A 14,639-nucleotide genomic window follows, 5' to 3' on the forward strand; every position below is an offset into this window, starting at 1 on the left:
TGGGAGGCTGGGGTCAGGTCTGTGAGGTGGGACGGAGGACCCTTACTGCAAGACCCATGGGGGTCAGTCCAGAGGACACTGGCTGAGATGTTCTGAGCTGCCTCTGTTTTTCCTCTGCTGAGTCACAAAGTGATTTACAATAGACATCTTCTTCCGTTATTCACCCTTAAAAGAGGACCAGGACTGCAGAGCAGAGCCTGTGCTTTAATGGACAGCTCTCCACGGACTAGCCATGACCTTGGGCATGTTACTTCGCCTCCACGCCTCTCTCATTCGTAAAATGGCAATAGTGACAATTATTATTGAATTATGAAATTATTCATATGTAAATGTAAAATGAAATAATGATAACTATCCCCACAGTATTATTTTGGGTATTGGATTAGCTTTTTTTTTTTTTTTTTTCGTTGCACCTGAAGCATATCTTGGGCTTCCCAGGTGGCGCTAGTGGTCAAGAACCTACCAATGCAGGAGACATGAGACGCGGGTTCGATCCCTGGCTCAGGAAGATCCCCTGGAGGAGGGCACGGCACAGACTCCAGTATTCTTGCCTGGAGAATCCCACGGACAGAGGAGCCTGGCAGGCTACGGTCCATAGGGTCAAAAAGAGTCGGACACGCCTGAAGCGACTTAGCACGCATGCATGAGACATATCTTAGTTCCTTGATCAGGGAATGAATGCATGGCCCCTGCACTGGGAGTGCAGAGTCTTAACCACGGGACCACCAGGGAAGTCCCTGGACAAATTTTTTTTAACCAGAGTGCTTAGAACAGTGGCGGGCACTTACTGAGGGCTCTGCTCTGTATGTGCTTGAGATTTTATAAATACTCTGGACAGCAGGTGTACTTTTTGAAAAGCTTACTGATGAAAAGAAATATATTCTGTTTTCTTTCAGGTTGCTTATTTCACATTTCCTCCTTATTTGTCTGTTAGGAAGAGCCCAGAGCATGTTTGTTACAAGGACTGTTATATTGCCAATATTATCTTAATTCTGTGCCCCACTGGAAATAAAGTTTCCAAATGGGCAAAAATTTTGTAATTTTAAATACATCTGAAGGAAATGGCTTGCATGGGTGGAGGGTACAGAGATGTGATTTTGCTGAGCAAGGCTGCCATTCTCACATAGCCTGTTTCCATGAAGTTACAGTTTGGGCGTGAGAACCAGGCTGACCCTTAGATTTGAGCAGATAATTCAGAATCCATGAATATGGGCCAGCTCCCTATAGAGGAGGTGGAAGTGTGGGTGGTTTAGGCGGCTCAGCAGGTCTTCAGGCCCAGATGCATCACCACCTTCTGTAGGATTTTAACTGTGTAAGGGCATGTCCTGGGCTTCCCAGGTGGTTCAGTGGTAAAGAATCCGCCTGCCAATGCAGGAGACCCGGGTTTGATCCCTGGGCCGGGAAGATCACCTGGAGAAGGAAATGGCAATCCATTCCAGTATTCTTGCCTGGGAATTCCCATGGACAGAGGAGCCTGGTGGGTTACAGTCCTTGGGCTTGCAAAGAACCAGGCACGACTGAGAGACTGAACAGCAAAGGGCATGTCCCACACCCATGAGGGCCCTGCTGATTGAAGTCCACCCTACCAGGAATCCCAGGGCTCTCTGTGTTTGGAGGATTGGCAAGGAGAAGGAAGCAGAGACATTCCTGCAGGTCACTCAGCAACACCTCCCTGATGGCACGTGGCTTTGCTATGAAATCAGTGAGGATCACAAGTTAGAAAGCCTTTGATAAAATACGGCTTCTTTTCTAAGACACAGCCGGAGGGCTCTGCCCTTTCTGGATCTGCAGAGTGATCCATCTGAAGCATCACGGCCTGACTCTGAGTTCCCACCAGCCACGCTTGGATGTCGACAACCACCCAGCAACAGTGCTCATTGCGATCTCAGGCCTTCACTCATATGGAAGTGATGTTTCAGGAAGTCAGGTCCTGGCAGGACCTCCACCAGGCCTCTGTAGGTGATCGTCACTGACAATATGGAATCTGGGGTCATGGGGTGGACAGTGAGCCACCAGACGTCGGAGGAAGTGAGGGAGGTGCTGGATCTGGGTGTCACTGTGGACTGACTTTTCATTCCCTAAAGGGCTACACACTCAGGCTCACAGAAGCCAGTTCCCAGAGTCAAGTCAAAGGGGTGGCTGCAAGAAGCAGAGACAGATGGCTGATGCCAGGCCCTCTTTGGTGGAATATTGGCTGCTGAAGCTGGAAATGGGATCAAGGACCAGGTGCAAACCTAGACGCAGCTTTGGGATGGTGGCCTTCACTTGTTGTGAAGCCTAACGAGTGTGTCACAGCCTGATCCAAAGTGGTTGGCTACAACCAGTGAGGGCACCAGACAGCGTTGTGAGGGTACCTCACTCTCCCTGGGAAGGCCCCAGCCTGGGTGTCCTGTGCTTTGGGTGATGACAGAGCGTCAGAACTTTTCCTTGGTGGCTTCTACTGGCTTTCCCTGTGGCCATCATGGCCTTTGTTCTTAATCAAGGCTACATACAATGGAGAGAAACTAGGCAATCAAGAGAAAAGCCAGAGTTTATAATTACAGAGAAACAGCAGAAGGAGCAAGGCTCCCCCTCCACCCTGCGCCAGCCCCCAGGCAGCAGTGAATGGAGGGTGGGGTGCGGGCAGGGCTGGGTATACGAGCCACTGCTGCAGGTTGGCGACCTGAATGAGCTCTTTCAAATCAAACAGGCTTCCATGTGTCCCCTGCGACCCCCCATCTTTTCTTCCAGAATCTGATACTGTTGCAATTTTGAGGTCATTATCCTCATCAACACCGATTAGAGACAAAGACGGAAAAGCAAAAATTTAGCTCGCTTTTGCTTCCACTCAAATATTGGGAACACAGCGTCCAGAAGGTTCTTAAAAGAAGCCTGTCTGAACTAATGCTCCTGAAATTATAGGCCCTAGACTACTTTTGCTTTATGATTTAAAAAGTTGAGCTCTAACCAGTCTTTCTTTTCTTGCAACTGAGAAGTTTTGTTATTAACTAGTAATCAGTTCATCAACCTTTTCCCCCCAAAAGGTTTGTGCATGTATGGTGGCCCATTTCCCTCATCTACTCTTCCTCACCTGACAGCGAGCCCTGTTGATTTCTGCCTCCAGAATGTCCCACAAAGCGCCCCACCCTCTGGGCTACCACCCAGGCCCTTGTCTTTCTTGCCCCTCTTCTTGCAGGAACATCAAGACCAGCCGGTGTTCCTGCCGCTGCTCTCCACCCCCTCCAACTCACACTCTCTACTGTTGCCAGATTGTCACATAAAAAAAAAAATTTTTTTATGTGGACCATGTTTTAAGTCTGTATTGAATCTTTTATAATATCTTTTCTGTTTCCTGTGTTGATGTTTTGCCCGAGAGAGGCAGGTAGGATCTTAGATCCCAGACCAGGGATTGATCTTGCGCCCCTTGCATTGGAAGGTGAAGTCCTGACCACTGGACTGCAGGGAAATCCCTCAGGTTGTCACTTAAACCACAGATCTGATCATGTCACTTTCCTGCAGAAGAGCTGTGAGTCCTCACCTGGAGCACAGGCCCTTCATCCCAACAGCACATCCTGGACACACCTTCCGTCCAGGTCTGTGGCCGGATGCTCCCCTGCCTGTAAGTCGCTTCTCTGCCTGGCAAACTCCTATGCTTCTTGCAAGACCTGGACCAGGGCATCTCTTCTAGAAGCTCCCCTGTTTCCCCAGGGGAAAGCCTCCTCTCCGTACTCCCCTGACACCCATGACCTCACTGCGCTGTCTAGAGTCTGTGCTGGGCTTCTCCCCCAGCCATGGGCTCCTCCGTTTGGGCGGCCCGAGGTCATCCACATGCCTGCATTTGATCTATGCTTGTCACCTGCACAAGCGTCTTCGTGGAGAGGGCAGTTGCTAAGCGCAGTTACAAAGAAGAAACAACCCCTAAAGCTTCATTTCCAAGAACACCGCCAGCTGAGATGGAAGATTACCGGTGGGTCTACTTCAGACGGAGTCACGCTTTTGCTGTCCCAAGAGGTGACATAAACCCTTAGCCTTGTCTCTTGTGGGGTGGTTGAGTTTCTCCCTAATGACTTCTGCCCTAAATCTGGGCCAAGGTCAATTGCTCCTGCGGCCCCTTTAAATTTGGCTGAGGTGGTCTAAATTTAAACCTCTTGACCCTTTGCTCCAAGATATATCATTTCATGTGAACACTACAGAGTCATTTTTAAGAAAGAAACCCACTCCTTAAATACACAGAAGTTTCATTTCACTTAACAAGTGTTAAATTGATCTAGCATCAACAAGCAACTGTTGATTCCAATTTAACATCATTTGTAAACGAATTAACAAATCACAATCATTTAATATCATGCCTACTGCCTGGGCTGGTGCTCTGTACGCAGAATTATGACTGTTCTTGACTGTAAGCTAAATTCAGAGATTTATGCTCCTGAAAATGTGAAGACTTGCTTTTTCTCTTCTATGCTAAATATTTCTTTTAAAGTGAATTTTAAAAATCACTTTGAGAGTACTTTATCACAATATCTAGTGCGACCTACCCCCAGTACTAAAAGGAAGAGCTAAAAACAATAAACAGGAAAGGGCAGAAGATACCAACAACATAAGGAGGAGAGGTGTAGATTTGGGGGTTAAGATATGCAATGCCAACCCTGAGCCTCAAAAAATGGCCCCCTCCTCCCCCTAGAGTTTTAGTTCGAGATTTCTAAATAAATATCTCTTTAAAAAATAAAATAAGAAATATATGCTCACTGCAGAAAAACAGAAAATACGAGTAATACATAAACAGTGAAAATGCACAGTCGACAAAAATTCTTACATATAAGCTAACCAGGATTAACATTCCAGTAGAGATTATTTCAGACCTTCATATGAACATATTCTAGATAGCTACATAAACCAATATTGGGTCAACCAATATATACTGTTCTGAATAATGACCTTTAACTTGGAGTCTATTTTTAGTCCCCTTTGGCGAGGGGAAGACTTGCTATATTCGACTCCCCTTAGTATCTGAGCGCCCAGTGGACCTTCAGGCTTAAGCCTCCCTACTCACCATGCTTTTTGCAGCGGGGACCCCATCACGGCTTTTCCCTGGGGGTGCTCTCGGAGCCTGGGGACCAGGCATGCTGGGGCAGCTCCAGGACAGCCAGGAGCTGAGCTCAGTCTCACGACCACACTGGACCTGAGCAGCCCGGACCCACGCTGGCCATTCCGGGCGGCAGCGCGGTCAGAAACGCTGTTCCCAGCCGAGGGCTCCGGCGCTTCAACGCATGCGCCCGCCCTCTGTCTCGGGGACTCGCTCTATCTGCCAACTGGCTAGAAAGTTGCGAGTTCTCGCTCCTTCCTTCTCTCTCTCTGTCTCTTTCACCCTGAACTTGATCTGACCTGCCAAATTCTAAAGAACTTCATGCCACAAGGGTCTGTTTTCACCAAATGTGACTTGTAGGGTTATCCTTGCCCCAAACGGGTCGCCCATCATCTCTCATTGCAGAAGCTTCCATCTAACTGTTGGCCACTCTTACCCGAAAGCACAGTGTGGGCCAGTGAATGGAAAGCAGTGCACGGGTTCCCTGAGTGTCCAGTAGGAAGTGGCTCCGGAGCGATTGCTTTTTATAGCGCGCACAGGTGGCCGTTACAAGCCCCTCGCCTGAAGGGGGAGGCCTGGGCTCCCTGTCTTGCAGAGACAAACCTTTTCAGAGAGAAGAGACGCTCTAGCAAATGACTTGCTTTCTTCTGGGAATCTGAGAGCGTTAATTAATTTTTTTTTTCTTGGTGGAGATCCCCTTTTTGACTGAATCCATTCATACTGGTGATCAACAGAACACACGGATTTCTTAAGACTTTTCTATCAGTAACTGTGACAGTCATTCAGAAGATCCTTCAGAACTTAAGGTTTAGTGGAACCTGAAAGATAACCTGGTCCCAACTCCCGATTTCCTAAATAGAGAAACTAAGATTCAAAATCGATAATTTCTTCAACTTCTCCAAGCAGCCTGATTTGGTTTCGGCTGTTACCAATTGCCCGGATGTTATATCATACCCTCTGCTCTTCCGTGCATCAGTGGGATTTGGTACAAAAGTAGCATTTCATGCCAGCATAGTTTGTGTGCTACACATAAGGACGGGCATGAAGCAAGGGCAGAAACCACTATGTTCATCTTTGCAGAGATTTACACCCATTATGGTAGTTTCAAAATACAGAGAATCTATTAAATATTTTAAATGAAGCCCCTGTCTTAAGGTTGCATATTGAAAGCATCATGCCTCATCCATCTGAAAGTGAAAGTCGCTCAGTTGTGTCTGACTCTTTGCAACCCCATGGACTGTATCCATGGAATTCTCCAGGCCAGAATACTGGAATAGGTAGCCTTTCCCTTCTCCAGGGGATCTTCCCAACCTAGGGATGGAACCCAGGTCTCCTGCATTGCAGGCGGATTCTTTACCAGCTGAGCCACAAGGGAACCCCAAGAATACTGGAGTGGGTAGCCTATCCTTTCTAACTTTATTTAAATAATGTGGGAGGAACCTAGCGATGTCCGTGCAGTAAAAGAGAAACTGAAGTGAACTAGGACAGGTTCTCATCTCTGAGAGTTAAACAGCTTCCCTTCCAGCCTTTTCCACACAGCAGTATTAATGAGATTATCAATTGAAAGGTGAGGTCATCTGAAATAAATGTAGCCTCTGGCCAATTAGTCTGTGTCGGAGTCTATTCTGGGATAGCATTTCCACCCTGTTCTTTGGGGCTTGTCCCCCAGGTTGGCGGGGAGCAGCTGTTCTCCGACCTGGCTGCCGCTGTGGCTGGTCAGGTCTGGCTGGGCCAAGAGTTTTCCATACGGCTCCTGGCCACAGTCAATTCTTGCTCCAGGAATAACCACCAGACCCAAAATAGGACCAAGTTGTTTCCCAGGAAATTTGCGAATGGTCTGCAGAGAAGAAACCACCTTGTGGGCATAGGAACTGTGAGAGGAAAAATTGGGGGTGTTTCAAGGGACCACTGACCCCCACGTGTTCTGGGGAAGAGGAGGGAGCCAGTCTGCAAAGGGGAAAGCAGAGTGAGGCAGACACAGAGGGCGGGCTGGAGGTGGGGGACCCTCACGGCAGCTGCAGGTCCCAGGGGGCCATGTGTTTTCTGCTTCTGGGTTTTGCGAGTCTCTCCAGAATCCTTCCAGGAAATTGACATCTCTAACTCCTATAAATCATCATATAAGTAAAGGGGTTGGCGTGATTTCTACAAAATTACCCCAGCTGCTCTTATTCATCTAGTTTGTACAAGGAATTCTCTGCTAAAGGAGATGTGGAAGACAAAACAAATCAAAAACTTTTCTTTGTGAGTTTAAACAACAACTCAAAAAAAAAAAAAACAAAAATGGCATAAGCTACAGATGACATTTACTCAGACAGCAGTTAATCACTTTTTACAGCCTTTTTCTAAGGGTGCACAGTTTGGTGCACGTGAATTCACAGGGCGAAAGTGCCCACCTACATCCCAGGGAGAGAGGTCATTGTGAGAAAGCAACTAGACACCTTGATCTTGGACTTCGAGCCTCTGGAATCAAGAGAAAACAAACGTCTGTTGTCTGGGGTAGTCTATTGTGGCAGCTGAGCAGATTAACCCACTATCCAATCTGATTTGCTTTCTGGGCCATCTTTCTGCAGGGTAGCCAGGCTGTTGGCTTTGTGGGTTCTTGAACATGCTTTGCTTATCCCGAGGCCCAATTTATGAGCCTGTTCTTTGTTATTTATACCACCCATTCCTTGGCATGTTTTGTCATTTGGTTAAGCATGACTTTTCCCCCGTCCCCTGAGTGCTAAACAAAGATGCAGGAGGTTTGACAGGCAGCCCCTGGTCCCTTCCTCTCGGTCCCTGCTGGGTTTCCACGGGCACCACAGCTGTTATTCACAACTCACTTGTGTGTGGTCCTTCGGTCTAAATGTCCTTAAATGTTTCTTATCTGGGCCCTCAGGGTGCTGTCTCCATTTCTAGTGGCCCCTGCGCGCATGCTTAGTGGCTCAGTCTTGTTTGATTCTTTTGTGACCCCAAGGACAGGAGCCTGGCGGGCTACAGCCCATGGGGTTGCAAAGAGTAGGACTTGACTGAGCGACTAACACACTTCCTGCCTCCTTGACCTGCTGCATTTTCCAGGATGGGGACCACACTGTATTTCTCTCTATAGGTCCAGGCTCAGCAGGGTGCCTGGCATTTTTGTAAATACACAATTTTTTGTTTCTTTTCGAAAGAATGGAAGGATGTATAGTCATGAGAGAATTGAAATTCCAAGTTTATAGAAGTAAAGCCATAATTTCTGACAATTTAAACATTACCAAACTTTCCTACCCAAAGGGTAGGATTTCTCTCCTGATGCAAAACTTTGTGCGTAAACTAGATTTGCCGTCATTCTTGGAGCAGGCTAGCTCTACACACTGATTCTGATTCTTCACCCTGATCTCTCTGCCTGGCTCCTTTCACAGCTCACACACTCCTGTCAAGGTCAGAGTCATTTACAGAATCTGGGATCAGCTATCTTCTCAAGGGTCACACAGAAGAACAAGCTAGTTTGTGACTCCTTGTGTGCTACAAAGGAGATGAGGTTTTCTTTTGCAGCTGAAGAGAGGCAAGAGGGTTTGGGTGGAGCAGTCTGGGTGGAGAGGGGAGGCGGACCATAGGATGGCTGTGAGGACTCTTCTAGAGACAGATGCTGCAGGCTGATGCTGGTAGGTCAGCGGAGCCTCTTCCTGTGACCTGCAGCCCGGGTGATGTGGCTTTTGAGGGCACAGAAGCTCAATCCCCCGAAGAATTAGGGGACCATTCTCTTCCCCACCTACCCCATGCTCAGCTCAGCAGCAGGAAGCCCAGAGCATAGGATGTGGAGGTAAAGATGCCATCACGTACTTGTGGGCAGAACAGACTGGGGTGAGAGGCAGAGAGGTGGTCCTGAAGCCTGGGTCCCAGTGCCTTTGAGCCTCACGCTTCAGCTCTTCCCTTCCACAGAGGATATAATTTTTTTGTTTTTCAGGAAGGTCAAATAGTCTTAGAGATACATCTGATAAGGCCACATCACTTCACACCTTTTTGAGCTGACTGCATTTCAGGTATGATTGTCCCTGTTTCTCCTTTCCTCCTGTGCCTCTTCCAAGGGTCCCGTCTCTCATAATTAACAATGGTGTCTTTCCCTTCCTCCAAAAATCTTATTTCATTTATTTTCCCACCCCTCGATTTAGTACTTGTTTCTCTCTCGTCTTGCATAACAGTTTTGTTTACTCCTCTGGGTTATGAGGGAGTCTTGAGGGTGGGGACCCAGGTTCACTTTCTTTTTCAATACCCAAAACATCTAGCACATCCTGAGCGCATGCGGGCTCAGTTGCTCAGTCATGTCCGATTCTTGGCGACCCCACGGACTGTGGGCTGCCAGCACACAGCTTGAATGAATGGCTGGAAACAGAATGATTTTCTACAGAGATGGGCCCTGTGGGCAGGAAGCAGGGCGTTTCCTTCTCTCCGAGTACAGCCACCCGTGGTAACTCTTTGTTGTTCAGTCGCTAAGTCCTGTCTGGCTCTTTGCGACCCCATGGACTGCAGCACGCCAGGCTTCCCTGTCCTTCACTGTCTTCCGGAGTTTGCTCAAACTCAGGTCCATTGAGCTGATGATGCCAGTGGTGATGCTTTGTTATTTTCAAACAAGGCATCCTTTTCTCCTTCTACTGTATACTGTGTATGCTCCTTGAAGACCGTAACTAGTGAATTTTGCAGAGAGTATCTCTGAGAGCTATCAACTCAGCTTATGCTAGAAGTGTATTTAGAGTTCTGTGAATAACTTTTTCTTCTCACATATCTTTTTCTTGCACATAGTAGGCGTCTGATGGAAGCGTGTTCAATAGATGCAAATAAATAGAAACTAATAAAAAGAGAAAACTCTTCTTATTTGAGTAAAAGAATGAACTCGTACTATTTGAACCCCTATCATGCTTAGTTGGGTTGAACTACCCTATCTCCAGGACGCACTGGAAGAGAAGGAGGAACAGTTGGCAACAAACTCTCTGCTCCCACAAGTGAAGGAGGAGGCAGCTTGCCGGTTGCCTCTTCTTTACCATGGTGGCTCTGTATTTCCCTCTGGTGGCAGGTCTGTGCATTGCAACTGAAATTTCTGAGGCTCCAGGGAGGTTAGATTTGAATGGAACGGACTTGAAAATCATCGCAGCACTGTTTACAATAGCCAGGACATGGAAGCAACCTAGATGTCCATCAGCAGACGAATGGATAAGGAAGCTGTGGTACATATACACAATGGAATATTACTCAGCCATTAAAAAAAATACATTTGAATTGGTTCTATTGAGATGGATGAAACTGGAGCCCATTATACAGAGTGAAGTAAGCCAGAAAGAAAAACACCAATACAGTATACTAATGCATATATATGGAATTTGACAGATGGTAACGATAACCCTATATGTGAGACAGAAAAAGAGACACAGATGCATAGAACAGTCTTATGGACTCTGAGGGAGAAGGCGAGGGTGGGACGTTCTGGGAGAATAGCATTGAAACATGTATATTATCATATGTGAAACAGAACACCATTCCATGTTCGATGCATAAGACAAATGCTCAGGGCCGGGGCAATGGGATGACCCAGAGGGATGGGATGGGGAGGGAGGTGGGTGGGGGTCCAGGAAGGGGAACACATGTAAACCCATGGCTGATTCATGTCAATGTATGGCAAAAACTATCACAATATTGTAAAGTAATTAACCCCCAACTAAAATAAATAAATTTATTAAAAAAAAAATCGTGAAGGATTTTTAGAGGTTTTTGATTCCAGTATTTCTCCATCTAGCGTTTATGACAGATTTTGGAAAGTCTCTGAATTGTCTATGAGATGAAGACTTTGTTTTGACTTCAGTGGTAATCTAAAACAGAAGCATAATCTGTATGACCTGAATGGCCCCCTTCTAAACACTCCCTGGCTGTACTGTTTGCTCATTTGTGTTTGTGCTTGTGGTCAGGCTGGTGCCAGGGATTCCTGCAAGGCCAAAGGAGACCCAGTGAGACTCAGGTTCCCTGCAGCCATACAGGTGTTGCACGCAGCTACTAGTGGCTCAGCGCTAAAGAATCCACCTGGCAATGCAAGAGAACCTAGGTTCGATCCCTGGGTTAGGGGAACATTCCCTGGAGAAGGAAATGGAAACCTATTCCAGTATTCTTGCCTGGGAAATCCCATGGACAGAGCCTGACAGGCTACAGTTCACGAGGTTGCAAAGGAGTTGGACACGACTTAGCGACTAAACAACAACTACAGTAGAAGCAAGCCTGATATAAAAGACTTGTACTGTCAACACAGTACAAGAAAAAGCAATGCAAAAAAGCAAAATGGCCATCTGAGGAGGCCTTACAAATAGCTGTGAAAGGAAGAGAAGTGAAAAGCAAAGGAGAAAAGGAAAGCTATACCCATTTGGATGCAGAGTTCCAAAGAATAGCAAGGAGACATAAGAAAGCTTTCCTCAGTGATCATTGCAAAGAAATAGAGGAAAACAATAGAATGGGAAAGACTAGAAATCTCTTCAAGAAAATTAGAGATACCAAGGGAACATTTCATGCAAAGATGGGCTCAATAAAGGACAGAAATAGTATGGACCTAACAGAAGCAGAAGATATTAAGAAACAGTGGCAAGAATACACAGAAGAACTACACAAAAAAGATCATCATGATCCAGATAATCATGATGGTGTGATCACTCACCTAGAGCCAGACATTCTGGAATGTGAAGTCAAGTGGGCCTGAGGAAGCATCACTACAAACAAAGCTAGTGGAGGTGATGGAGTTCCAGTTGAGCTATTTCAAATCCTAAAAGATGATGCTGTGAAAGTGCTACACTCGATATGCCAGCAAATTTGGAAAACTCAGCAGTGGCCACAGGACTGGAAAAGGTCAGTTTTCATTCCAGTCCCAAAGAAAGGCAATGCCAAAGAATGCTCAAACTACTGCACAATTGCACTCATCTCACATGCTAGTAAAGTAACACTCAAAATTCTCCAAGCCAGGCTTCAGCAATACGTGAACCGTGAACTTGCAGATGTTCAAGCTGGTTTTAGAAAAGGCAGAGGAACCAGAGATCAAATTGCCAACATCCGTTGGATCAACGAAAAAGCAAGAGAGTTCCAGAAAAACATCTATTTCTGCTTTATTGACCCTGCCAAAGCCTTTGACTGTGTGGGTCACAACAAATTGTGGAAAATTCTTAAACAGATGGGACTACCAGACCACTTGACCTGCCTCTTGAGAAACCTATATGCAGGTCAGGAAGCAACAGTTAGAACTGGACATGGAAAAACAGACTGGTTCCAAATAGGAAATGGAGTACGTCAAGGCTGTATATTGTCACTCTGCTTATTTAACTTATATGCAGAGTACGTCATGAGAAACGCTGGGCTGGATGAAGCACAAGCTGGAATCAAGATTGCCGGGAGAAATATCAATAACCTCAGATATGCAGATGACACCACACTTATGGCAGAAAGCGAAGAACTAAAGAGCTTTTTGATGAAAATGAAAGAGGAGAGTGAAGAAGTTGGCTTGAAGCTCAACATTCGAAAAGTAAGATCATGGCATCTGGTCCCATCACTTCATGGCAAATAGATGGGGAAACAGTGACAAACTTTGTTTTTGGGGGCTCCAAAATCACTGCAGATGGTGAATGTAGCCATGAGATTAAAAGACGCTTACTTCTTGGAAGAAAAGTTGTGACCAACCTAGACAGCATGTTAAAAAGCAGAGACATTACTTTGCCAACAAAGGTCCGTCTAGTCAAAGATATGGTTTTTCCAGTAGTCATGTATGGATGTGAGAGTTGGACAATAAAGAAAGCTGAGCACTGAAGAATTGATGCTTTTGAACTGTGGTGTTGGAGAAGACTCTTGAGAGTCCGTTGGACTGCAAGGAGATCCAACCAGTCCATCCTAAAGGAAATCAGTCCTGAATATTCATTGGAAGGACTGATGTTGAAGCTGAAACTCCAATACTTTGGCCACCTGATGCGAAGAGCTGACTCATTTGAAAAGATCCTGATGCCAGGAAAGATTGAGGGTGGGAGGAGAAGCGGACAACATGAAGATGAGATGGTTGGATGGCATCACTGACTAAATGGACATGAGTTTGAGTAAACTCCCGGGAGTTGGTGATGGACAGGAGGCCTGGCGTGCTGCAGCCCATGGGGTCCCAAAGACTCAGACACAACTTAGTGACTGAACAACAACAACATGTGCTCTGTGTTTGTTAGTCACTGAGTCATGTCTGACTCTTTGCGACCCCAGGGAGTGTGACCCGCCAGGTTCCTCTGTCCATGGGATTTCCCAGGCAGAGATACTGGAGTGGGTTGCCATTTCCTTCTCCAGGGGATCTTCCTGACATAGGGGTTGAACCCAGGTATGCTGCATTGCAGGCAGATTCTTTACCATCTGAGCCACCAGGAAAGTCTTATATGATTCACACTGTGTTTTATCATTGTGTATATTTATGTGTTATTTCAGAAAATGAAGTAAACCACTGTGGGTGGGAGGGGGGAGCAAATTTTCCCTTAAAAAGTGGCCCCAATATTGTGCACGTTGAGATGACCCAACTGAGGCCTGGGTGAGGGAGTCATTCTCCCAGCATCCAGCAGTTAGTCGGGGGCAGAACCAGAAACACCCGGAAGGTATTAGCCATTCAGACTCAGCTCCATGTGGCCCCCACAGCACATTTGAATCATCTGAATTTTAAAAACGTACTTTGCTATAGAGAAACTCTGCTTTCTGCTTACTTTGTCAGTGGAGACCTGAACTCTAACCATTTAAAATAACAGATACTGGTGTATGTTCCTCCTTTTCATGCTAATTCAAGTCAAAATGTATTTCACATTGTTCATAGCACTTTCCTTAGCGTTTTAAAAAGTGGAACATGTGATTCTTGCCCAAGAACAATTTAAAACTAAACTGTAGGGAAAGACATACATGGGATTTTAAAATAATTAATGCAGTGCAGCAAAGCAAGACAGTCAAGGAGCAGACACTGTCCCCTTGGTCCCACCTGCGAGGTGGCCCTCAACACTGCTTTCCTTCCCTGCATCCCAACAGTGACCTTTCTGCTGAGACTCCTGGGAAGCTGAGAATGAAACCCGCTTTCCCCCCTCCACCTTGGTACCTCAGGTGCGTCTGTCCAGGGCTCTGGAGCCACACTCCTGTCATCCGGAAGTGGCCCGGGAGTGGTCCGCAGGTCCACTGGCCTCCAGGGGGAGCTCAGAGTCTGGTAAACCCACTGCTCACCAGGTCTGATGGCATGCCAGGCTCCTCCGGAAGAACCCAGGCCCCTGGATCTGATAGGATGAGTCTCCTTCTATCAGCAGCGCCTCTGCCATCACATGGCCCCGTCTGCACGGCTAAGAAATCTGCAGGCTCCCCCAGGTTGGCCCATGGCCCTTGTCATCAGTGTGTACAGGTGTGGGAAGGTACCCACAGGTAGGCTTATGGGAGGCGGGAATCAGCTCATGGGGGGCGTGGCCAACTCGTGAAGGTGTGGCCTGTGCTTGGGAGGCGTGGCCTGCACCGGGCCACCTTGGGGCGTAGGGTCGACCTGGTTAGAGGCTGGGTTTTTCTGGCCGTGAGAAAGACTCCATCAGGGACCCTGAGTTCC

General features: G+C 46.9%; 1 protein-coding gene across 4 annotated transcripts in view; it reads right to left on the minus strand.

Moving 5' to 3' along the window:
• LOC145521520 (rho GTPase-activating protein 20) overlaps positions 1–5,413 on the minus strand; it is a 74,483-nt gene extending 69,070 nt beyond the window's left edge. For 2 of the 4 annotated variants that reach the window (XR_014065440.1, XM_081530179.1), the window contains exon 1: positions 5,030–5,413. Coding sequence is in view for 2 of the 4 variants with exons in the window: in XM_081530179.1 (XP_081386305.1) it covers positions 5,030–5,101 (72 nt within the window). In the remaining 2 variants the exon portion in view is untranslated. The remainder of the gene's footprint in view (positions 1–5,029) is intronic. The other 2 variants (XR_014065441.1, XM_081530180.1) reach the window with 1 other exon arrangement.
• Between the last annotated feature and the right edge of the window lie 9,226 nt (positions 5,414–14,639).

The sequence above is a fragment of the Giraffa tippelskirchi genome, chromosome 9 (genome assembly GCF_054371585.1).
Source record: "Giraffa tippelskirchi isolate mGirTip1 chromosome 9, T2T-mGirTip1v1.2.pri, whole genome shotgun sequence".
In the NCBI taxonomy this organism is placed as follows: Eukaryota; Metazoa; Chordata; class Mammalia; order Artiodactyla; family Giraffidae; genus Giraffa; species Giraffa tippelskirchi.